This window comes from Mercurialis annua, linkage group LG3 (assembly GCF_937616625.2).
Source record: "Mercurialis annua linkage group LG3, ddMerAnnu1.2, whole genome shotgun sequence".
NCBI lineage: Eukaryota > Viridiplantae > Streptophyta > Magnoliopsida > Malpighiales > Euphorbiaceae > Mercurialis > Mercurialis annua.
This window is the reverse complement of record NC_065572.1, coordinates 69,343,155-69,363,324: the sequence shown is the minus strand read 5'-3', so window position 1 is coordinate 69,363,324 and position 20,170 is coordinate 69,343,155. Positions and strand designations below refer to the sequence as shown.

General features: G+C 32.7%; 2 protein-coding genes across 3 annotated transcripts; one reads left to right on the top strand and one right to left on the bottom strand.

Annotated features, from left to right (window-relative positions):
• The first annotated feature begins 15,018 nt into the window (after positions 1-15,018).
• On the top strand, positions 15,019-16,999 carry LOC126673308 (E3 ubiquitin-protein ligase AIRP2-like). Of its 2 annotated transcripts, none has more exons than XM_050367397.2 (5): positions 15,019-15,316; positions 15,754-15,911; positions 16,048-16,114; positions 16,310-16,544; positions 16,637-16,999. In XM_050367397.2, exons 1-5 carry the CDS (start codon positions 15,241-15,243, stop codon positions 16,845-16,847), a joined length of 747 nt encoding a protein of 248 aa, XP_050223354.1. In that variant the 5' UTR covers positions 15,019-15,240; the 3' UTR covers positions 16,848-16,999. The 2 variants fall into 2 exon arrangements, with proteins under 2 accessions (XP_050223354.1, XP_050223353.1); XM_050367396.2 differs by having other exon boundaries at positions 15,021-15,316; positions 15,749-15,911.
• A 1,510-nt stretch (positions 17,000-18,509) lies between these two features.
• LOC126673306 (GDSL esterase/lipase At3g48460-like) lies at positions 18,510-19,920 on the bottom strand. The gene is made up of 2 exons (XM_050367394.2): positions 19,221-19,920; positions 18,510-19,139 (listed from the first exon to the last, which is right to left on the bottom strand). Exons 1-2 carry the CDS (start codon positions 19,863-19,865, stop codon positions 18,633-18,635), a joined length of 1,152 nt encoding a protein of 383 aa, XP_050223351.1. The 5' UTR covers positions 19,866-19,920; the 3' UTR covers positions 18,510-18,632.
• Positions 19,921-20,170: the final 250 nt, after the last annotated feature.

The following is a 20,170-nucleotide window of genomic DNA, read 5'->3' as shown; positions in this document are numbered from 1 at the left end:
TATATAGTTCTTTAAATTATAAAAATATGTAAACGAAAGAGTTAATAATATATTTGAATTTCATGAATCAATAAGTGTATATTAGATGTTAAGAGTTTGATAGCTTAAAATTTATTTTAAGAGTTTAAATAAACTTTTTTGTAAAAATATAAGGGCTTAATTAGACCATTTAACAAAAACTTATCTTCTCCAAGTAGACATTGTAGTTGTAGAAAGTTTTTTAAAAAAAATGCTAAAGTTTCCAACAAGGCTGTTGCAGCGATGCCATGGCGGACAGACAGTGGAGAAGAACTGATCCTTGTCTTCTCGCCAACAAGGCCAGGCGGCTGCCCGGCCTCGCATTCCCATGATTCCGCCCTGAGTAGAACTATTCCAAAACTGGTGACACCAACCCTACTTAGTTGAAACCGTCATATTTCTTCTTTTCCTGTTAATTATAGATTATGGAGTAGTGTTTGGCGTACACCATGAAACCTAGATCACTAGTAAAATTTACAAATTTGAACAATTAAACTTAATTAAAAAATTAAAAAAAAAATACTTACTATATGTTGTAATTATAATCCTTGGTTTTAATATCTTCAGAGACTACAGATGTTAAGTTCATATTTCATTACCCGAAATAATAAAAACATTACACTCCTTGAAAATGGCTAAAGAACAAATTATAAACTGAAAAGAGTAAAGGTAAACAAAACTTTCTAAATTTTTATACAACAATCTGGGGGATAATGAACTTGATGGTAAAATGCGATATTCAGCACTATATGCATTCGACCGATTTATGTCGAACTTTTTGTTGACTGTAAGTAAATTTGTATTAATATTAAATTAATTTGTTTTTGTTTTATATATTTAGCTGAAATTTTCTTTTTCCTCAGACTTTGGGAACTCGTGATGTACTTATTTGATATTAAAAAAATATTAATTAAAAGAAGTAAAAGTTCAGACACTAAGACAAGAAAAGTTGTTTTGTTTAATATTTATAGTAATATCCTTTTGAATTTTCTAATGAACATTTATCTATATTACATTTTATCACTATTTTTTTATTTGAAATCGTTTGGTCACATTGGGTTCATTTAGACAAATGGAAAACTGCTCGATTCAGAAACTGTCTATATCCAAATTCTGACATGCGCACTATTCTGGGGGTGAACTATACGGATTTGGAGGGTCTTGAAGGGACACTAGTTTTCAGTTGTTGCGTACAACATCTTTCAGTTGACGAACTACCCGGACCCGTTTAAGAAGAAGGGATTTGCCAACATTGTGTTTATGTTTGCGGAGTGCTTGAGATTTCGTCCGTTTTTAATTTAATAACTGACAAAGATGCTGCATATGTTGACAAAGTGAAACTCACACATGAAAATATGATGGGAAGAGGCTTATCATTGTTAGATAATTTGTTTACTATTTTTAAAAAAATAGCTTTTTTTAAAATTAAAAACAATGATTAATTATGTTAAGTTTTTTATATGCGTTTGATTATATAGTTCTTTAAATTACAAAGTATACTAAATTTTAAGAGTTTGATAGTTTAAAATTTATTTTAAAGATTTAAATTGCCACGACCCAATTTCATGGATCGCGACCGGCGCTAGGGTATGTGTATGGTCGTACCGAAACCCGTAGCAAGCCTCGCGGAAAACCTTATGTTCAATATAACCTGCAAGAAAACCAATGCTCGGGGGCAACCGAGACTTCAGCCTAAGTCTAACAATTTATATAGCAGTTCTTATATAACTAATTAATAACAATTCGAAACTATGAAACATGCCTCATATAATAAATAATCCAATGTAGCATTCCAAAGTATAATAATATAAAAGTCGTACCACTACGACAAACCAAGTACAACAATAGAGACAACTAGTTCTACTGTGGTCTAAGAAGTAAAACAGTTGAAAAGTCTGATAATATAAAAAGACCTCCGAGGAATCAAAAGATCGGAGATGACCAGCGCTATCAAAATCATAAACCTGGAAAGTTTGGAAAACAACGGGGTCAGATATACTGAGATGAGTTCATAATGCTATTTACATTTATTAAGTTTAAAACCCTTAAAACAAATCCTTTTAGACTAATATATATACTTGTTATGGAAGACAGTATTGAAATGAAATCTCAAAGTATTTAACCTAAAGTAGATGGAAACAAATCCTCATCGATTCCCAAAGTAGGCCAGACATTGGTCAGCCAATCCCAAAGTACTTACCGGTGCACACAGTCTCGATACAAGCCTATCGAGTAGCTCGTTTCAATCCAGATCCATAATCCTTAAAACAGCTCACAACCATTTGATATACTAAAATAGTGTGTGGTACTTAATAAAGCGGCAAATAACACTATAAACTCACTGCTTGCTTGTCCACGTGAATCTTGGCAAACAGCTAACCCTGCGTAGACTCCGAAGCACGAGTAGTCGACGGGTCTAAAACATTATATAAGTCAAAATCCGAACAACCCCTAACTCTAAGAATACTAGACTCCACATAGGACTAGCATTTCACAACACAACCAAAGATTCAAACAAGGTAATCAAAATACCACCAAGTATCCATATAACTAATTAACAAATAAGGCAGGTTAAGCTTAGCTGAGTTCTTATCTTTTAAAACGAAACCAAAGTACTTAAATACCTAAATAGTCTTCACAAAACAATTACAGTTCCCAAAGTAGTGTGTTAGCCTTACTGCAGTATAACTCAACACAACATGTCGGGAGACCACGTCTAACCCGACCCATCCATAAACCAAGTTTAAACCAAAGTCTTTAATCAAATCTTAAATGAAACCCAAGTCAATTTTTAAATAAGAACTCACGCCGTAACTTAATAATGCCATAAACAATTAAGCTTGCTAACATTTAGCAAGTAGCACCCCAAATATATTTATTTATGTCACCTCAAATAGAATCAATAAGATTCAACACCTTTCAAGTATTAATTTGAAGCTAAAATAGTTCAACCGAAACCCTACATGACATATAACACCTTATATGTTTTATATTACTCAATTTACATTAAACCACAACCTAAGATGAACTAGTATTCCTTTAACAAGTTTTAAACCATTTTAAAAATAGTTTCCAACAAAGTTACTTATTTGAAACATCGAATTTAACCTTTGTAAAACCTTAATTAATCTATGATTTAGCTTTGGTCAATTTATCTCAAATCACCCAAGGTAGGAGTTGTTATCTAACAACCTTTTTAATTATCAAAAAACAATTCCAGCTTTTAGTAATAAGTTCAAAACAGAATTTAAATTCAAAAATGTTAACCAAACTATACGCTATTCCGTTTAAACGATTTCTCAAAGCCACCCAATGTATTGTTTATCATCTAATACCCTATGATCCATTTCTTTGAAATTTCCAAATTTTAGTTTAATCATAAAAATAGAACACTCCATTACAAATCCCACAATTTGATTAGTCTTTCAATTATAACGATTACACTCATCCACCCAAGAAACAAACACCAAACACAAACTAAAAATGACATAGCAAGATTATTTACAGATTTTAGATCAATACAAAACAGAAAATATAATTAAATTACCCAAGGTATCGAAACAATTGAGTATATAGCAATCTCTACAAATCAAAACAAGAGATTTAAGCCACTAACCTCTTGAGATGGATTAAGAACAACAATCAAGAGAAACTCAGAAAATATGGATTCAAAATCAGCCTACAATCAACCCATATGATTGCTAATGAATTTATAATCGATAGCAATGATAAATAATGGATTAAACCATAAGGAGAGTATTAGAAATACTTACAATCGATGGAAATAGGCTTAGAAATGATAGAAAACGACTAAGAGAAATGCTACAGCCGTTTTAGGGTTTTAGAGAAAGTGTAAAATCAGATTAGGTCGAATTAGGTGAGTTTAAATAGAAATCAGCGAACTGAACAATGCACGCTTCGCGCCCGCTACACCTCCATCGCGCCCGCGATACATGAATCGCGCCCGCGAAATGCTACTGCCTCCGATGAAAATTTGAGATTTTGAAATTGAAATCGAAAACGTTTCAAACTCCGAGATTACTTCTAATACATCTTAAAACACATTTTAAAAGGTTTGGAACCTTCGACACGCGAATCTAAGTGGTCGAACCACTCAAATGAACCCAAGGTATCGTTTAGGTTTAACGGAACAAGTTAGAAAATACAGGGTGTTACATAAATAAACTTTTCATAAAAATTTAAGGGTTAATTCCTAAAAAAATCACGAACTTTACACGAAATTTCATTTTAATCATGACCTTTAAAAGTTGCCATTTAAAGGCATGAACTTTCATTTTGTTTTAAATCTATCATTTCAGTGTATTTTTGTTGACTAAATTCTTCAATAAACCATTAATGAAAGACCCAAATTATAAATCGACATTAAATCTTATTATCTTTTAGTTAGAGTATATAGGATTAGGAATTTTTGATTCGATAAAATACACCGGATTTTACTTTGGCGATAGATTTGAAACAAAATGAAAGTTCGTGCCTTTAAATGACAACTTTTAAAGTTCATGATTAAAATGAAATTTCGTATAAAGTTCGTGATTTTTTTAGGAATTAACCCAAAATTTAAAGGCTTAATTGAGTCTTTTAACAAAAACTCATCTTCTTTAAATAGATGTTGTAGTTGCAGCAAAATAAAAAAAACTAGGATTTCCAACGAAGTTGTTGCAGCGATGCCATGGCGGACTGCAAGGGGAGAGGAACATGTCTTTGGCTTCTCGCTGGCAAAGCCGAGCGACATCCCGATCTCGCCCTCCCCTGCTTCAGCCTGTGCATGTTAATAAAATTTATTGACATTTTCATTTTAATAAAAATTGAGATAGAGTAGTTTAATTTGATAATGGAATGATAGATAACCCATAAAAGTTTAATGATCTTATTAAGAGTATGTTTTCTTTGTTACACTGTCACACAGTTGTTCCATAACTAGATTCTAGATAAGTAAGAGTAATTTAATTACAAGCAGTAAATAAACATCAAACTGAAAACATTCACGTAAAAATACCATAGTTAGTTAGGCAACATTTTACAAAACCTATAAATAAGTCGGAGTTTCAATGTCACGACCCATTTTCATGAATCGTGACCGGCGCTAGGGTATGGGTATGGTTGTACCAAAACCCGTAGCTAGCCTTGCGGATAACCAACTTATATCATTTAAAACAATGTACCTGCAGAAGATCACATGCTCGGGGGCAACCGAGACTTCAGCCTAGTCTAGCAGTACAATAAGCAACATATATTCAAAGTATACTTATCTGAAATTATAACTCCAACAGTATGGCAACATAATATAAATACCATAAATACTGTAATCATGCCAAAAGCAATAAAATAATCACCAACAATCAACAGTCTAAAAATATAAGTATAAGACTAATCATAAGTAATCTAATACTACTACTGCGGTCTAAGAGTTTAAAACAGTACGACTCTTTTATTCTGAAAATAAAATAAGGAACCTCCGAGAATGAAGACACGGAGATCGACCAATGCTCAAATCATAAACCTGGAAAATTTGGGAAAACAACGGGGTCAGATTTACTGAGTAGAGTTTATATAACCATTTACATTTATTAAGTTAAAAACCTTTAAAACGTTTAATAAAACATTTTCATTATGGATTATCAATGAAACCCTAAACCACAATTCTAAATCCATTGTCGTGTCGGTGAGACGTATCTCAATAACCGATCCCCGACTATCACTTAATAAATAGTGAGCCCAGGAGACGTATCTTCCACCGGTGCCCTCACTAAGGTGAGACGTATCTCAAACCTACCTCAATACCATAATCATTACCGGTGCGCACGCAGTCCCGATGATGCCCATCGAGTAGCACGTTCCAAATCAAATCCACAATGCCGAAAAACAGTTCGAAAGCTGTTTATACATATAAATATACAAAATATAACATTTGCTTAATAAAGAGGTAAATAGAGATATAAACTCACTGCTTGCTATTCCACGTGAAACTTGACAAGCAATCTAACTCTGGTTCGCCTCTGAAGTACGAACACTAAATAAAATATTAAAATTATAATTAAAATCAGACCCTAACTCTAAAGAGTACTAGACACCACATAGGACTAGCACAACGCAAAACCAAGTCACATTTAATAAACACTTATATTAAATGCATTCCAAATATAACCCAAGTTATAAGGTACAAATCATATAAACATATTTAAAATGGTACATAGAATAATTAAATAAATCAGAGTTAAAATCTATATTAGTGAGTCAGCCGAGTTATTAAAAACTACCAAGCTTCTTCCCACTTGTTGGGCGACCACAGTCTAACCCAAATCAAAACTTTATTAAATTATAAACCCGAGTTTATAAATTAAAATACTTTAATAAAACAATTACCTATATTAAAATAGAATTTAATATCTTAATTCAAGTAACCCAAGTTACAACCAAAACTTAATTATTTTAAGTTTATAAGTTTAGGGACTAAACTGTACTTTAGCCAACTAGGGACTAAATGGTACTTTAGCCAAATAGGGACTAAATTGTACTATAGCCAATTTGATATTCAACATCAAATTTTATTTACTCATTCTCAATTTACTAAATTATAAATCAAAACAAAGATCCAAAGATAAAACTTATCTTGATTAAGTTTCTTAGAAACTTTAGGGGCTAAATCGTAATTTAGCCAAAATGGCATGTCTAATTGATATTCAAAATTATATATATAATTACCCGAGTAATTATATAAATTTAAATTATAAAACATTTATCATTTACACTTTAATACTTTATAAATCAAATTCAAATTCAAAAGTTATTATCAAACACAATAACTATATCTAGAAATAGCTTGAGGAACTCAATTGATTTAAACCAAACAATATGGTGATTACTATGTCCATTTATCCATCTCTTCTATTTCAAACACAATTTCCATGTTTCTGCCGCCAAGCTAATATTCATTCAATTCCTTACCAATTTCTATTAACAGTTAATATATATTGTAAACACAAATTAGGCCAAATCTTGCATAACGTGAAATCATAAGCTTTAGAAACCTACTTAACATAATCATGTAAAAGAAGAACAAAAAGGCAGCAGCAACATCTTATGGCTCAAACAACAACACATGAAGAATCAAACTCATTATGGCCGAATAAAACTAACAATAACAATTCAAACCATAATCGAAACCAGCAACGGCCGAGCTCGTGACGGCACAAGGCAATGGAACTACTATAATAATCAACCTCAAGAACGACAACATGGCAGCAAGAATTAAAAAGAACGGCAGCAACAATCTCAGAAAAAGGAATCGGCAGTAATATAGTTAAAACACGTTCGAAATCGAAACGGCGAGGAAACGATGAACCTATACGTACCTTAATCAATTTCGAAACATCGCGATGATAGAGCTCGCTGAGTTGGTGTGGATCGACGAAGAACAATCGAATTATAACTAATACAATAAGAAGGAATTTAAGAACCGTATTCGACGATATCGCACTTTAAACAAGAAAAGAATGAGAATACTTACTGAAGCTAATGAAAGCAAGAGTTGATGAATGATTATGATTTGATCTCAAAAACTTGAGTGATGGCGGCTGGCTTGATTTGAACAGAATGAAATTTAGGTTTAGGAATTGCAGAAACGTGAAAGAGAGCTAATACATGAATAAGGAGATGACCTGCGCATCCTTCTTTTTATAACAACAATTGGATTTTCAAAATAATGAAAGAATGGGCCTTTCATTAAAGAAGAGAAAACAAGAAGAAAATAGGCCTTTGTTACGTGAAATGCATGCATGGCCCTTTTTTTTTCCATAATCAAAATAAATACTTAACATATTTAGTTTAGTAATTATAATAATAATAATAATAATTTACCTAAATCTTAACGGAATGTAAAATTTAAAATATAAATTTAAAAAAAATAGTTTAAAAGTACGGGATATTACATTCAACCCTACTCTTACTCTATTTATTTTGTCTTCTGTTTTCAACTCATTAAGTTCTTGGGTAGTCTCTTTAATTTGCAAATTTCTTAGGTTTTAAGTTGATCGTCAACATCTTTTCTTAATTTGTTATGATTTGCTTTGAAATATGGAAGGATGAATTAGTTGTTGTCCATTATTAATGCACTATTATAAAATAGCCAAAATCCGTCGCTAAAAGACTAAAATCCGCCGCTAGATCCATTTAGCGATGAGAAAAACAAATATGTCGCTAAATTAGCGATGGGTTACCGACAGATTAGTAATATGTTGTTAGTTTAGCGACAGATTAGCGACGATAATATATTAATTAGTAGCGGGAGATATGTTGTTTTTTCAAAAAAATTCGATTATTTAGTGACGAATTACCCACGGAAATTAGCGACGGATTATTAACATAATGTTTTTTTAATTTAAAAAAATATATTTGTAACTAAATCGTAAAAGTTATTCATTTAATTATTTTTTAATATCATTTTCAATATTTCCGTTTATCATTATCGAGATTTTCACAAACTTTTCAATAGTTCACCCATCCTACCATTACTTCCGCCCAAGACTCTTTAACTTTGAAGTTCTCCTACACGTAACTTCATCGAACAAATGATTACTTTACCCCCTCGAATTGGCAGAAAGTATCAAAAAAGTCCAAAACTGAAAAACCAGATCACTTTTACCCTAAATTTGAAAAAACCGGCTCAAAAACATCCTTATGCTGACGTGACACCTGAATTGGAGAGTGGTTTCTAATTGAACAAAGGATCACTTTACCCCCTCAACTTGGCACAAAGTATCAAAAACGTCCAAAGTAGGAAAACCGGATCACTTTTACCCTGAACTTGGCAAAACCGGTACAAAAACACCCCTATGCTGACGTGGCACCTTAAATGGAGAGTGAGGTTCTAATTAATCATTATTTATTCTAATTAATAATAATTAAATATTAACTAATCATAATTCAACCCTAATTAATCTAGGGGCTTTTTTAAATTTTTTCCAAAAAAAATTCAAATTTTTTTTACAGTTCCGGCGAGGAGGAGGAGCCTGCTCGCCGGAGAAGGGAGCTGCTGCTCCTCTTTTCCGAGGAGGAGCAGCAGCTCCGCTCCTCGCCTGAGGAGCGATTTTCTCCTCAGGCGAGGAGCAGATCTGCTCCTCGCCAAAACGAGGAGCGGATCCGCTCCTCGTTTGACGAGGAAGACGATGAACAGACCCATCTGGGTCTGTTCATCTTCTTCATTTGAAGAAAATGAACAGACCCAGATGGGTCTGTTCATCATTTTGATGAACAAAATTTGTTCATCATTTTGATGAACAAAATTTGTTCATCAAATGATGAACAGACCCATCGTGGGTCTGTTCATCTTTTGATGAACAAAATTGTTCATCAAAAGATGAACAGACCCACGATGGGTCTGTTCATCTTTTGATGAACAATTTTTGTTCATCAATTGATGAAGAGATGGGTCTGTTCATCAATTGATGAACAAAAATTGTTCATCAAATCTTTGATGAACAGACCCATGGGTCTGTTCATCAAGACCCGTGGGTCTTTTAGAATTTAATTTTTTTTTATTAAAAAATTTTAAAGTTTTAATATTTTTGTTAAAAATTTAATTTGGAAGTTAATTTGTTAGATATATAAAATTTGGGGGTTAATTTGTCATATAAAATTTTAAATTAAAGGGATTAAATTGTTTTTTTTTTAATTATTAGGTATTAATTTAAAATGTTTAAAAGGAATTAGGACTATTTTAAACCTTTTTCTATCAAAAACCACCTTAAGAAACCGAAACCACTTTAAAAACCGGAGAGTGTATCTCACTCTCTTAAGTGAGAGTGGGGAGGGGGGTTTTTGTACCAAATTTGACAAGTTCAGGGTAAAAGTGACCCCATTTTGCTAATTTTGACGTTTTTGATACTTTGCGCCAAGTTCAGGGGGTAAAGTGATCCTTTGTTCGTTTCTAATTAATCACAATTTACTCTAATTACTCATATTTAAACTAATTAATCATAATTAAACCATATTTAATCTAGGGGTCTTTTGAACTTTTTTTTTCAAAAAAATCAATTCTTTTTTTTTGATTTCCCACGAGGAGGGCTCCTCGCCGGAGAAGGCGAGTTGTTATTCCTCGGAGGAGCAGCAGCTACGGTCTGTTCTCTGAAGAATAGACCCACGGATTTTGTTCCAATTTCTAAAAAAAGTTAATTTTTTTTATTAAAAATATAAAATTTGAGGGTTAATTTGCTATATAAAGTTTTAAATTAAATGAATTTAAATTGTTTTTTTTAATTACAAGGTATCAATTTAACATGTTATAAAAAAATTATGATCATTTTAAAAAATATTCTATCAAAAACCTTCTTAGGGTAAAAAAAACCACTATCAAAATTGGAGAGTGTGTCTCACTCTCTTGAGTCAAAGTGGGGAGGGAGGTTTTTGACCATATCTTGCAAATTCAGGGTGAAAATGATCATTTTTTCCTGTTTTTGACGTTTTTAATACTTTGTGCCAAGTTAAAGGGGTAAAGTGATCGTTTGTTCAAACTTCATCTTAACAAATTCAAATTATTATTATTATTATATATATATATATATATATATATATATATTAAATTTAACTTATAACTAAAAAGAAAAAATAATTACTCCCACACTTTATTCCCACATTTTAATAAAATTATTTTTTAAATAATTTTTTCAAGAAATTTGTTTAATTAATAATTCGTTTTAAATAAATAATTTTTAATTTTTTTAAATTAATTAACTTTTAGGGATGGATGAAAAATATCTCGTCGGTACTTTTGGCAAAATGGAAATTTAGCGACAAATACATCCGTCGCTAATCCAACGGAAAATGATACATTTAGCTAGGGGTGTGCAAAACCGAACCGAAACCAAAAATCGAACCGAAACCGAACCGAAAATTGCCGGTTCGGTTTTAGAATTATGATTTTTTATACATTTCGGTTCGCTTCGGTTTTGAGTTTTCAAAAACCGAAAAACCGAAAAAATCGATATTTTAAAATTTATTAACTTTTTATAGAAATATTACTATTGTTTTTAAAAAATAATACTATTTTCTTTCATATTTAAGTGTTATTGTGTGTAATTGACTTAGATTTGAAGTTTAGATTTCATTTTTTTAATTTTTTAATTTTAATTTTGATTTTTTATGAGTAAAATTTAAAGAAAAAATAATTATTTTGTTATTTCGGTAAAACCAAAAACCGAACCGAACCGAACTGATTTTTTTGGTCAAAGTTCCAACCGGTTTTAAAATTCTTAAAAAACCGATCGGTTTTGATAATTGCACTTCCGAACCGAACCGAAAAACCGAATGCACACCCCTACATTTAGCGACGAATTTTTAATATTCGCTAAAATACGTCGGTAATTTGTTGTTTTCTATTAGTGATGGGTGGTTTCAAATTTCAGCCAAGTGATGATGAGATTGTCGAATTATATTTACTAAACAAAGCTAATCAAACCTCACTTCGATGCGAAGGAGTGATATCAAATTGTGATGTGTATGAGTATGAAGAACCCTGACAAATTTGGGATAATTTAGGTGGCACAACGTACAACAACAACAAAGGATTTCTTTATGTTTTTAGCCATTTAAAGAGTAAGGTTGCTGGTGGTTCTACCGTCAAACGGAACATTGGATCGAGCGGAGGAACTTGACACGGAGAGGACACAGGGAAAAAGTTTACAGTAAAGGGATTTCATGGACCCGAAAGAGATTTTCGTATCGAAACTATGAAAATGAGTGGCTGATGAAAGAATATTGTCTTGATCAATGCGACAATATCGTTCTGTGCCGTATAAAGAATAATCATAAGAAAGGAAAGAATGACGAGTTGATATTGAAAGATGTGAAACATCTCAAGGCTGGTGATGGCGTTGGTGATGCAGGAGACAGTGTTATCGGTGTTCAACTTAAGGCTGATACTGAAGAAATGTTCGCTTCTGAGGCGCATCTAATGTCCGTTTCTGAGGCACATCAAATGTCCGCAAATGCTTGAATGAATGAGAATTGCAGAAGCATTTGCAGCAATCTGATTGCTTCAATTATATTGAATGTCATGAAGATGTATGTGCTTCTTACATCAACATGTACTATTCCACTCTAATAACTATTCATTTGCCTCTGTGTAAATGGTGTTTCATTATATAGTTATCTCATTTTAAGCATGCTTATACTAACTATATGAACTTATTCATAAGTGTGCATCAAATATAGCTTACATTGTTCTGATTAGTCGCCAGAAAACTACTATTTATTAGCCTGCCAATATGAATTTGCAGAGAATGGAAAATTACACTAGTGATTCTATGCATACTTTTCTTCAGGATTCAGCTTTCGAGACTCTAGTCCGGCGCCATCCTCAAACGGGTATAGAGCTTTTCTTCCGGCCAATTTGTCAGGAATGGAGGTTTCAATTGTACACCTGGGAAGCCGAAGGCTGTGGAATGACGGTGCATGCTAGTTTTAGCAGCTTCCATATTCCACGATCAGGAACCAAAACAGTGCCTCCTGTCATGAGGCTAGCTATAGTCTATAGTGTATCAGAACTTAGGCAATTGGTCTTCTCAATATTACAATGTTCCAGGCTACTCGATGGTGACTTCTGTGTCGGTTTCAAGGTTTTCGATGCATTAAAAGCATCAAACTAGTGGAGAGAATTAGTAGTCCTGAGATCATACTAGCGGAAGGAATATGATAATTCATTTCTCGGATTCGGCGTTTCATGGAAGTATGATCTCAGAAGCGAAATGTGTCGCGTTTAGAGGAGATGGGAGTTTTTGCCTTAGTGAAATGAAGCAGGGTAATGTATGTCATTCTCATGAATTAAACAGGGTCAGTTTCCTCTTGTAGTTGCATTGAAGAGATCACAAGAAGCAAATCTTCATCAGCTTGGTTTTGCATTAGTTGAATCTTTTGGGTCTTCAAAAGGAGACGGTCAAAGAAAGCATTGGAATGGGTTAAGGCTATACACAACTTGTTATACATGTAGGCTAGCAATAGCTCCTTGCTTATGAAAACCATGGCATGCAACATTTAATTCCTCACGTAGCCCTACTTAATAAAGTGGTTGAGCTAGTTGGTCTAATCGCACATGTCAAAGTCTTCCTTTCTCTGAAAATCACCATCACCATCACCATCTAGTTCTCCATTGTTTACCACTTCAAGCTCCTTAATGCATGCTCTAGCCCATAGTTGACAATCGATATTATTATCCAATGTCATTTCCCTCATTAAAACCCACAAAGGATATTATTTGATGAAATAATGCTTTTATATGGGGGACAGACACGTTTACGTTATTACCCTTAACACTGTTTTAACTATTAATATAATTAATCAACAAAATTGATAATTCTATCCTAATCCAACTCATAATATATTTCCTAATCCAATACAAATTCTAATTAATTTCTAATTAATTTAATACTAATTAAAAAATTCTAATCCAACTCATAAGATATTTCCTAATTCAATACAAACTCTAACTAATTTCTAATTAGTTTAATAACTAATTTAAATATTATATGATTATATAATAAATTTAATTTTTAATTATGATTATGTCTTTCTTTTTGAATACATGATTATACTTATATCTTATTAGCTAGCATATATGGCAAGACATAAACATTAACCAGCTGGTTTTGATTTTCGTATAATAATACATAGGAAATAATATCACAAAGTTGACATCATATGATAAGAAATATGTATTTGATTTGATAAAGGAAATAAGAATTTAACATGGATTAGAAAACTATATTATCTATAACATACCAAATATACCAAGACATGATAAAATTACTATTTACAAATTATTACTTGCTAGATACTATTATTACCTTAACTATTTACTGTTCTTATTGCAGTTATAAATTTCCGTGTGTTGAATTTACTATTTATGTGTCCATTTAATAAACCAATGTTATGGAATTATTTATTTAAAATAGAATTCTTTTTATATATAACTATTACTATTAAATTAGTTAATTGCTACAAAAATATTTTTTAATCTAACAAAAACTCTAAGAAATTTAATATCAATTATACATAAAACATATTGATACAATTGTAATAAATTTAATTTAATTTATATTATAAATCATAAATTAATATTATTTACATTGATTAATTTATTAATAAATATTGTCAAGTCACGTTACGAGCCACGTGCATAGCACGTACTGCGAAACTAGTTTTAGAAAATGTCATGAAATAAGATGTTAGATTTTTTTGTTCCAAATTTTAAAATTATGCTTAAATTGCTACAAATGTAAAAGATTAACTTAATAATTTTAAATAAATTTTTAACATCTAGTAGTAATTTTTAATATGTAAATATAGATAATCGATAGATAAAATGGGAGGAAGTTTTTGTTATTCTGAAATTTCAAACAACATTTATTACATGTTGAGTAACTGCTCAGCTTTTTAGTAAGAATGTGAATAAACTTTTGGATTAGAATTACATATCCTAACTGAATATGAGGTCATATACAGTCAACTTATACTATTTTTATAAAATAAAAAGTCTGAGTTAATCTAGTTTAATTTGCAAATTTAATTTACATTATCTATTTTATAAAAAATAACACTCCAAATTCATGTTTAATCAATTTAAAATAAATTAATTATGATCCCTAATTAATACTTATGTTTATCTAATGACACATGCATGACTATTGATTAGAAAAATTATAAAGGAAAATTAAGGAAAGATTATTGAGTCTTACCCAAATCCTTTGACTAAAAAAGTTGGATTTTTGATTGGAACAAGTAAGCAGCTATTTTTATTTTTTACAACTGCACATCAAAAGGAGATGAAATAGTATAAAACGGTCAAAAACAGAGTCAAAAAAGTCAAAAAATCTTAACTGAAGTAAAATTATAAATCAAATTCAAAAAACCCCAATAAAGATTATTTAATCTCTCTCGAAAAAGCTCATGTTTTGTAGTGCTTAATTGACTAATTAATTAATTAATTATCATTACCAAATTCCCTCACCCCCATTTTCTAGAATCCAAAGAGCTATCTTTTTGCCACTTCCTTAAACAAACAAGAAAAACTTTCATGGTGGAGGCCACCAACTCTTTCTAATTCCAGTTTTTGAAATTCTTTTTAACAAATTCTCCTTTTTTTTATTTGCTTTCTGTTCAACAAATTGGAGAACACAAGAAAAAAAAAAGATTAAATTTTGATGGATTACTATGAGCTTGCTGATAGATTCCCTTACCAAGACTCTCTTAAGGTTCTTGAGGCTGATATACAACATGCCAATGTTTTGTAAGTTTTCTTTTCCTCTGAATTTTTGCATTTTTTGATGTTGGGTATGCTTTTATGTTGTTGAAATTTATGAACTTTTTGTAGTTTTCTATGTTTTGAGGGTGATTGTGATCATAGAACATGTAAAAAGTTGATGAATTGTGGTTTTGTGCTAGTGGGCCTTTGATGGATTTTTATTTTGTTAGAATTTTTAGCTTTAAGTTTTGCATTTAAGGAATTTTATTTACTATACTAGTTCTTTTAGGCAATTATGGATTGTATATGTGGTTCTTATCTTTATATCTTGACATTTCTTTAGCTACTATTGGTTTCCATATGAGCTAAGTCATGTTGGACTGAATGAATTGTTGGATTGGATTATGATATGAGTGTCTTGAACAATTATATGCATCTGTTTCTTTTTGGTTGAGTTAATTTGAATTTTATTTGCAGGGCAGCTTCGATACCGAGAGGTAAGGGTGGATCATGTCTTCAAATGAAGCTGGTTTACAATCACTTGGCGCCTTTATGTTTGTTGTTGCTACAATGGATGGATTGTTCGTGTAGCTGTTTACTTTCGAGTTATTTAAACCTTTTTCATATAGTTGTATATCAGGTTGGTCCTCATTTGCTTGCTTTGTTGTGCTTTACTCATGTAAATTGGATGCTTCAGTTATTCTATACTTCCTTTTGTGGATGATCTAGTTTCTCAGAGCGTGTTGCCTTGAACAGTTCCACGTGTTTTTGTCTAGGTATGTTCAGACGGGAAGCCAAAGATTTCATCGTGCAGAAGGAAAGCTACAATTAGGGACTTCTATGGTGAGTTGTTTTGACTGAAAAGATGACTGTTTTTCTGTTATTTATTGTTTAACACGAACAGTCAAAACCTATTTGTTGTTTCTTACATGGGCTATAAAATGTTGAATAGCAGCGAACAAAACGGAACATTTCTTGAATCTTCGGTCCATTAATTTAGTTCTAATTGTTCATACTCGGCTGTTCTTAAAATCGCAGCTGTTATATTACCATCACTTCAACATCTTCATGGCAATTCATTGGAGTTGAACATGACTCAAGAAAATGGTCATTATGTGGAGATGGTTGTTAAAAAAAGACCAGAGGATTGGAGGAAAGTTTCAGATATGGACATAAACAGGGAAGATGAATGTGGAATCTGTTTGGAGCCCTGCACAAAAATGGTTGTGCCAAGTTGCTGCCATGCTATGTGCATCAACTGCTACCGTGACTGGTACGGAAAAACCTTTTTACTGCATTCCCTTTTGTATCAGTCAACTGTCAAATCATTAATGATAGTCAATGTTCCCTTTTCAAATTCTGCAGGAATACGAGATCCGAATCGTGCCCATTTTGTAGGGGAAGTCTGAAAAGAGTAAACTCGAGTGATTTGTGGGTTCTCACATGCAACAGCGACGTGGTTGACACTAAAACTGTGTTAAAAGAGGATATGTTGCGATTCTACCTTTTCATTAACAGCTTGCCTAATGATGTCCCTGATGCTGTGTTCTTGATGTATTACGAGTACCTAATCTAATTTGACAGACAAGAAGTTTGATGTATAGAGGGAAACTGCTGACCGTCATGCGTACATAGTCTAATGACTGGTGAGGTTTTCATGTTGGAAATTCCGTTCCACTTATTGTCCAGAATAATGTATATGCTTCTCATAAGAGACCCATTTGTTAATGTTATATCTAAAAATTCACAGCAGAAAAGGTTTCTTCTTTTTGAGAATGCCTAAAAGGAAAGAGGATAATATGAATCATGATATTGCATCCTGCATTTCATCTAGGCACTAGTTTATAATGCTGACAACTTGTCGAATGAGCTTGAGGTTTGATATGCTTTTGATTGACAACTTGGGTAGTATCATCAATATTAAGTAAAATTCTACCTAAGATAATTGGTCAACAATTACATTGATTTGAGAAATCATTCCGGCCTTCATATCATCTGCTTGCTCACTGTCGAAAACGGTTTGTTTTGAAATGTTTTCTTTGTTTTCCAATGAGTTTTGGAAACACGGAAACAGCTTTCCATGTAGAAAAATAGTTATGCAATTTCGGTTTTTGAAAATAACTAATGCTTTTTCACCTTATAGAAGAAATGGGCCTAGAGTTGTATTAACTGTTCATTTGGCGCTAAAAAATGAAATTTCATTTACCCTAAAGTCTATTTTTCTTGAATTTAAATGCTTGCTATGTGTACATGATACTTGCACACTGATTTTTGAACTTCTGAAGTTAGTACTTCAAATGCATGACATTGCATTCATGATTTAACTGTCTGTAGCCACTGCCTCATGCCGGCAACAGGCGACACAACAAATACAATCTTTTGTTCTTAACTCTTTATCTTATTTCAAATGCACAGCATAGCTTTTTGACTACAAAGATATTTTGGCTGTTAACATTTCATGTTATGTTACTTGGTAAGTTCTTAGGACAAAGTATATTTTTACTTAGTTGCATCATTTGTCATGTGTACTTCTGAGTTCTGATTAGCCAAAAGGAAACATAAATATAATTTATTAGAAGAATAAGCTATATGAGTCACTTTTTGATCTAGATGGTGACATTGTGAAACTGGTTTATTCAAGATGTGTTGGTGAATTATAGGTGATGTTTAAATCTAGAATGACAACAATCCATGAAGTAGTTGGAAATGATAGTTTACCAGCTTATGAGGCATCATTAATAGCAAGGTCATTGGATTGTCAGAATTTTATGGCGGAAAATAATATACTAGCTGAATTGTCCAACCTAATTATGGTTGCAGGATAATATTTCTTATTGATAAATGCTGATCTGCATTCAATGTTCATTCAATACTTACGGTAGAATTTTTTCTTTCTAATTTTCTTCATAATAATTCTATGATTGGAACATAGGCAAATTATTTTTGCCAAATAGATTAGTCCCTCATTGTTTCGTTAAAGAAATTTTGATGTGAATCTAGTTAGGATGATAAATTTTTCGTTCATATTGTGAAATGTGGTGTGTGGAAAATTCACGGTCCTACATAGTGATTTCTACATGGTGAATTAGATTCATCTAAGAATTCTTTTGTTTCGTAGAACAGGTTGCATATAGCGTTGACACATGTGGCGTTCTCTTGTATCTCGTAATTCATGAATTTTGTAATCTCTAAAAGAATAAATCTTCAGTTAAACAAATGCAAATACCATATGATACGCATATAAAAAGGAATGTAATTGATAGATTTGCATTCTATGGTCTGTAAATACTAACTCAGCCATGTTTTATGTCATTAAACACTAATGTATATCAAAGCTGATCAAAATCCAGTGCAACAAGATTTATCCTTCATGCTGTTTCTTGGCAAGCAAGTTTTGAAACGGAGGTTTACTGTAAGTTCCATTCAAAAACATGCCGGTTAGTACCTTGTACATGGCTTCAGTAAGATGAACTCCATCCCAATTGATGTACTGAGCTGGGTTTGGACAAGCAGTTGCAGAAGTTGTTCCACATGTAGCAAAAACAGCAAAGTTATAAGGTGGATCACCTGATCCGCAGCATGCCTTGAACGGCTCCTTGAATCCATAAGCTGCCGGATTGGTCACGATTTTGCGGTAGGCGTTCCAGTAATCAAGGTATGCAATTGTGGCATTCGGAAACTGCCTACTGAGATCTCTCAGTTTGGCTTGATAGACGGCGTTATGGGTCCTGGTTTGATTGTTCACACTCTTCACACAGCCCATTTCGTCTCTGTCGTCTTCCGGAGCCAATGTCATAGCCATCGTCAAGCATCCTGTCGGAGGTAGGCCTTGTACGACTACGTATTTCACACCTTTGCTCAGCAATGCCTGCAAATACAGAACCAGAAAATCGTATAAAAATTGTATCAGGAGAGACATAAAGTAGAAGCTGAGTTGTTGCCTACTTACCTGTAGAAACCCGGTGACACTGCTAATTGCAAGTTTTCTAATAGTATCACTAGATACAGATGAGCCAGTAATATACGCGTAATCGTTAACTCCGATTTCGCCAACCCAGATCAGTGCATCTTCAAACGCTGCTCTGCACTGTGGGCTTGATGACGCTGACCCTTTACACCCTTGCTTCTGTAAGTACTCATTAAACCAAATGATCTGAGTTTGAATAGACTGAGGAGTAACATCAAATGAAAGGTTGTTCTTCACAAAGAATGCATGATTTATAGCTGTTGAGCCAGCAACAGCAAAGTTCACACCATTACTCGGATTGCCCTTGAGGCCACGATACGGAGGCAAGAACGGTAATGAAAGTGTCTCGGCTACAAAATCAATCATGAGTCGTCCGTCCGAGTATCGGTTAGTAGAGCGGTGAAAGAAGGTGCTGCCATATGGAAGGTTGGAGACATGGCCAAAACCATTAGGACCTGTGGTAGATCTAGTGTTGCCAGTGTCGGTGAATGAATCACCGAAAGCGTAGATCTTCTTGAAGGGGCGTGATTTCGTATCGGTTGCAGAAGCAAACGTCGAAAAAGTGAAGAAGAGTGTGATGCATATAAGCAGAATTTGTAAAGAAAAGTGTGTGAAAGAATCTGCCATTGCAAAAGGTTTTCTAGCTTAACAGCACATTACTCAATATTTTGCATACAGGTATGCAGCTTATTATATACAATTGATAAAATTTAAGAATAGTTTTTTTTTTTAATTTGGTCCAAAATATGGTTGTGACTTGTGAGCATTTTAATTACTTGATGGTGATGGATTAATCAAAGTCATTAATCACAACCAAATGTTCTTGCTTGTGTTAATCAACATTAGAGCTCCTGACCATGATATTTTCCATGTTTCGTAGATGCAAGAAAATATATGATGAGCTAATAAGTATATTAAATAAATGGACTCTG

What these genes read in the sequence shown, in the direction of transcription:
- LOC126673308 (XM_050367396.2), top strand. Translation starts at nt 15,231, where the DNA reads ATGGATTACTATGAGCTTGCTGATAGATTCCCTTACCAAGACTCTCTT. An exon ending in TTCATATAGTTGTATATCAG is followed by an intron (nt 15,912 to 16,047) that starts GTTGGTCCTCAT and finishes GTTTTTGTCTAG; the next exon opens with GTATGTTCAGACGGGAAGCC. An exon ending in TACAATTAGGGACTTCTATG is followed by an intron (nt 16,115 to 16,309) that starts GTGAGTTGTTTT and finishes TTAAAATCGCAG; the next exon opens with CTGTTATATTACCATCACTT.
- LOC126673306 (XM_050367394.2), bottom strand. Translation starts at nt 19,865, where the DNA reads ATGGCAGATTCTTTCACACACTTTTCTTTACAAATTCTGCTTATATGC. An exon ending in GTGTCACCGGGTTTCTACAG is followed by an intron (nt 19,140 to 19,220) that starts GTAAGTAGGCAA and finishes CTGTATTTGCAG; the next exon opens with GCATTGCTGAGCAAAGGTGT.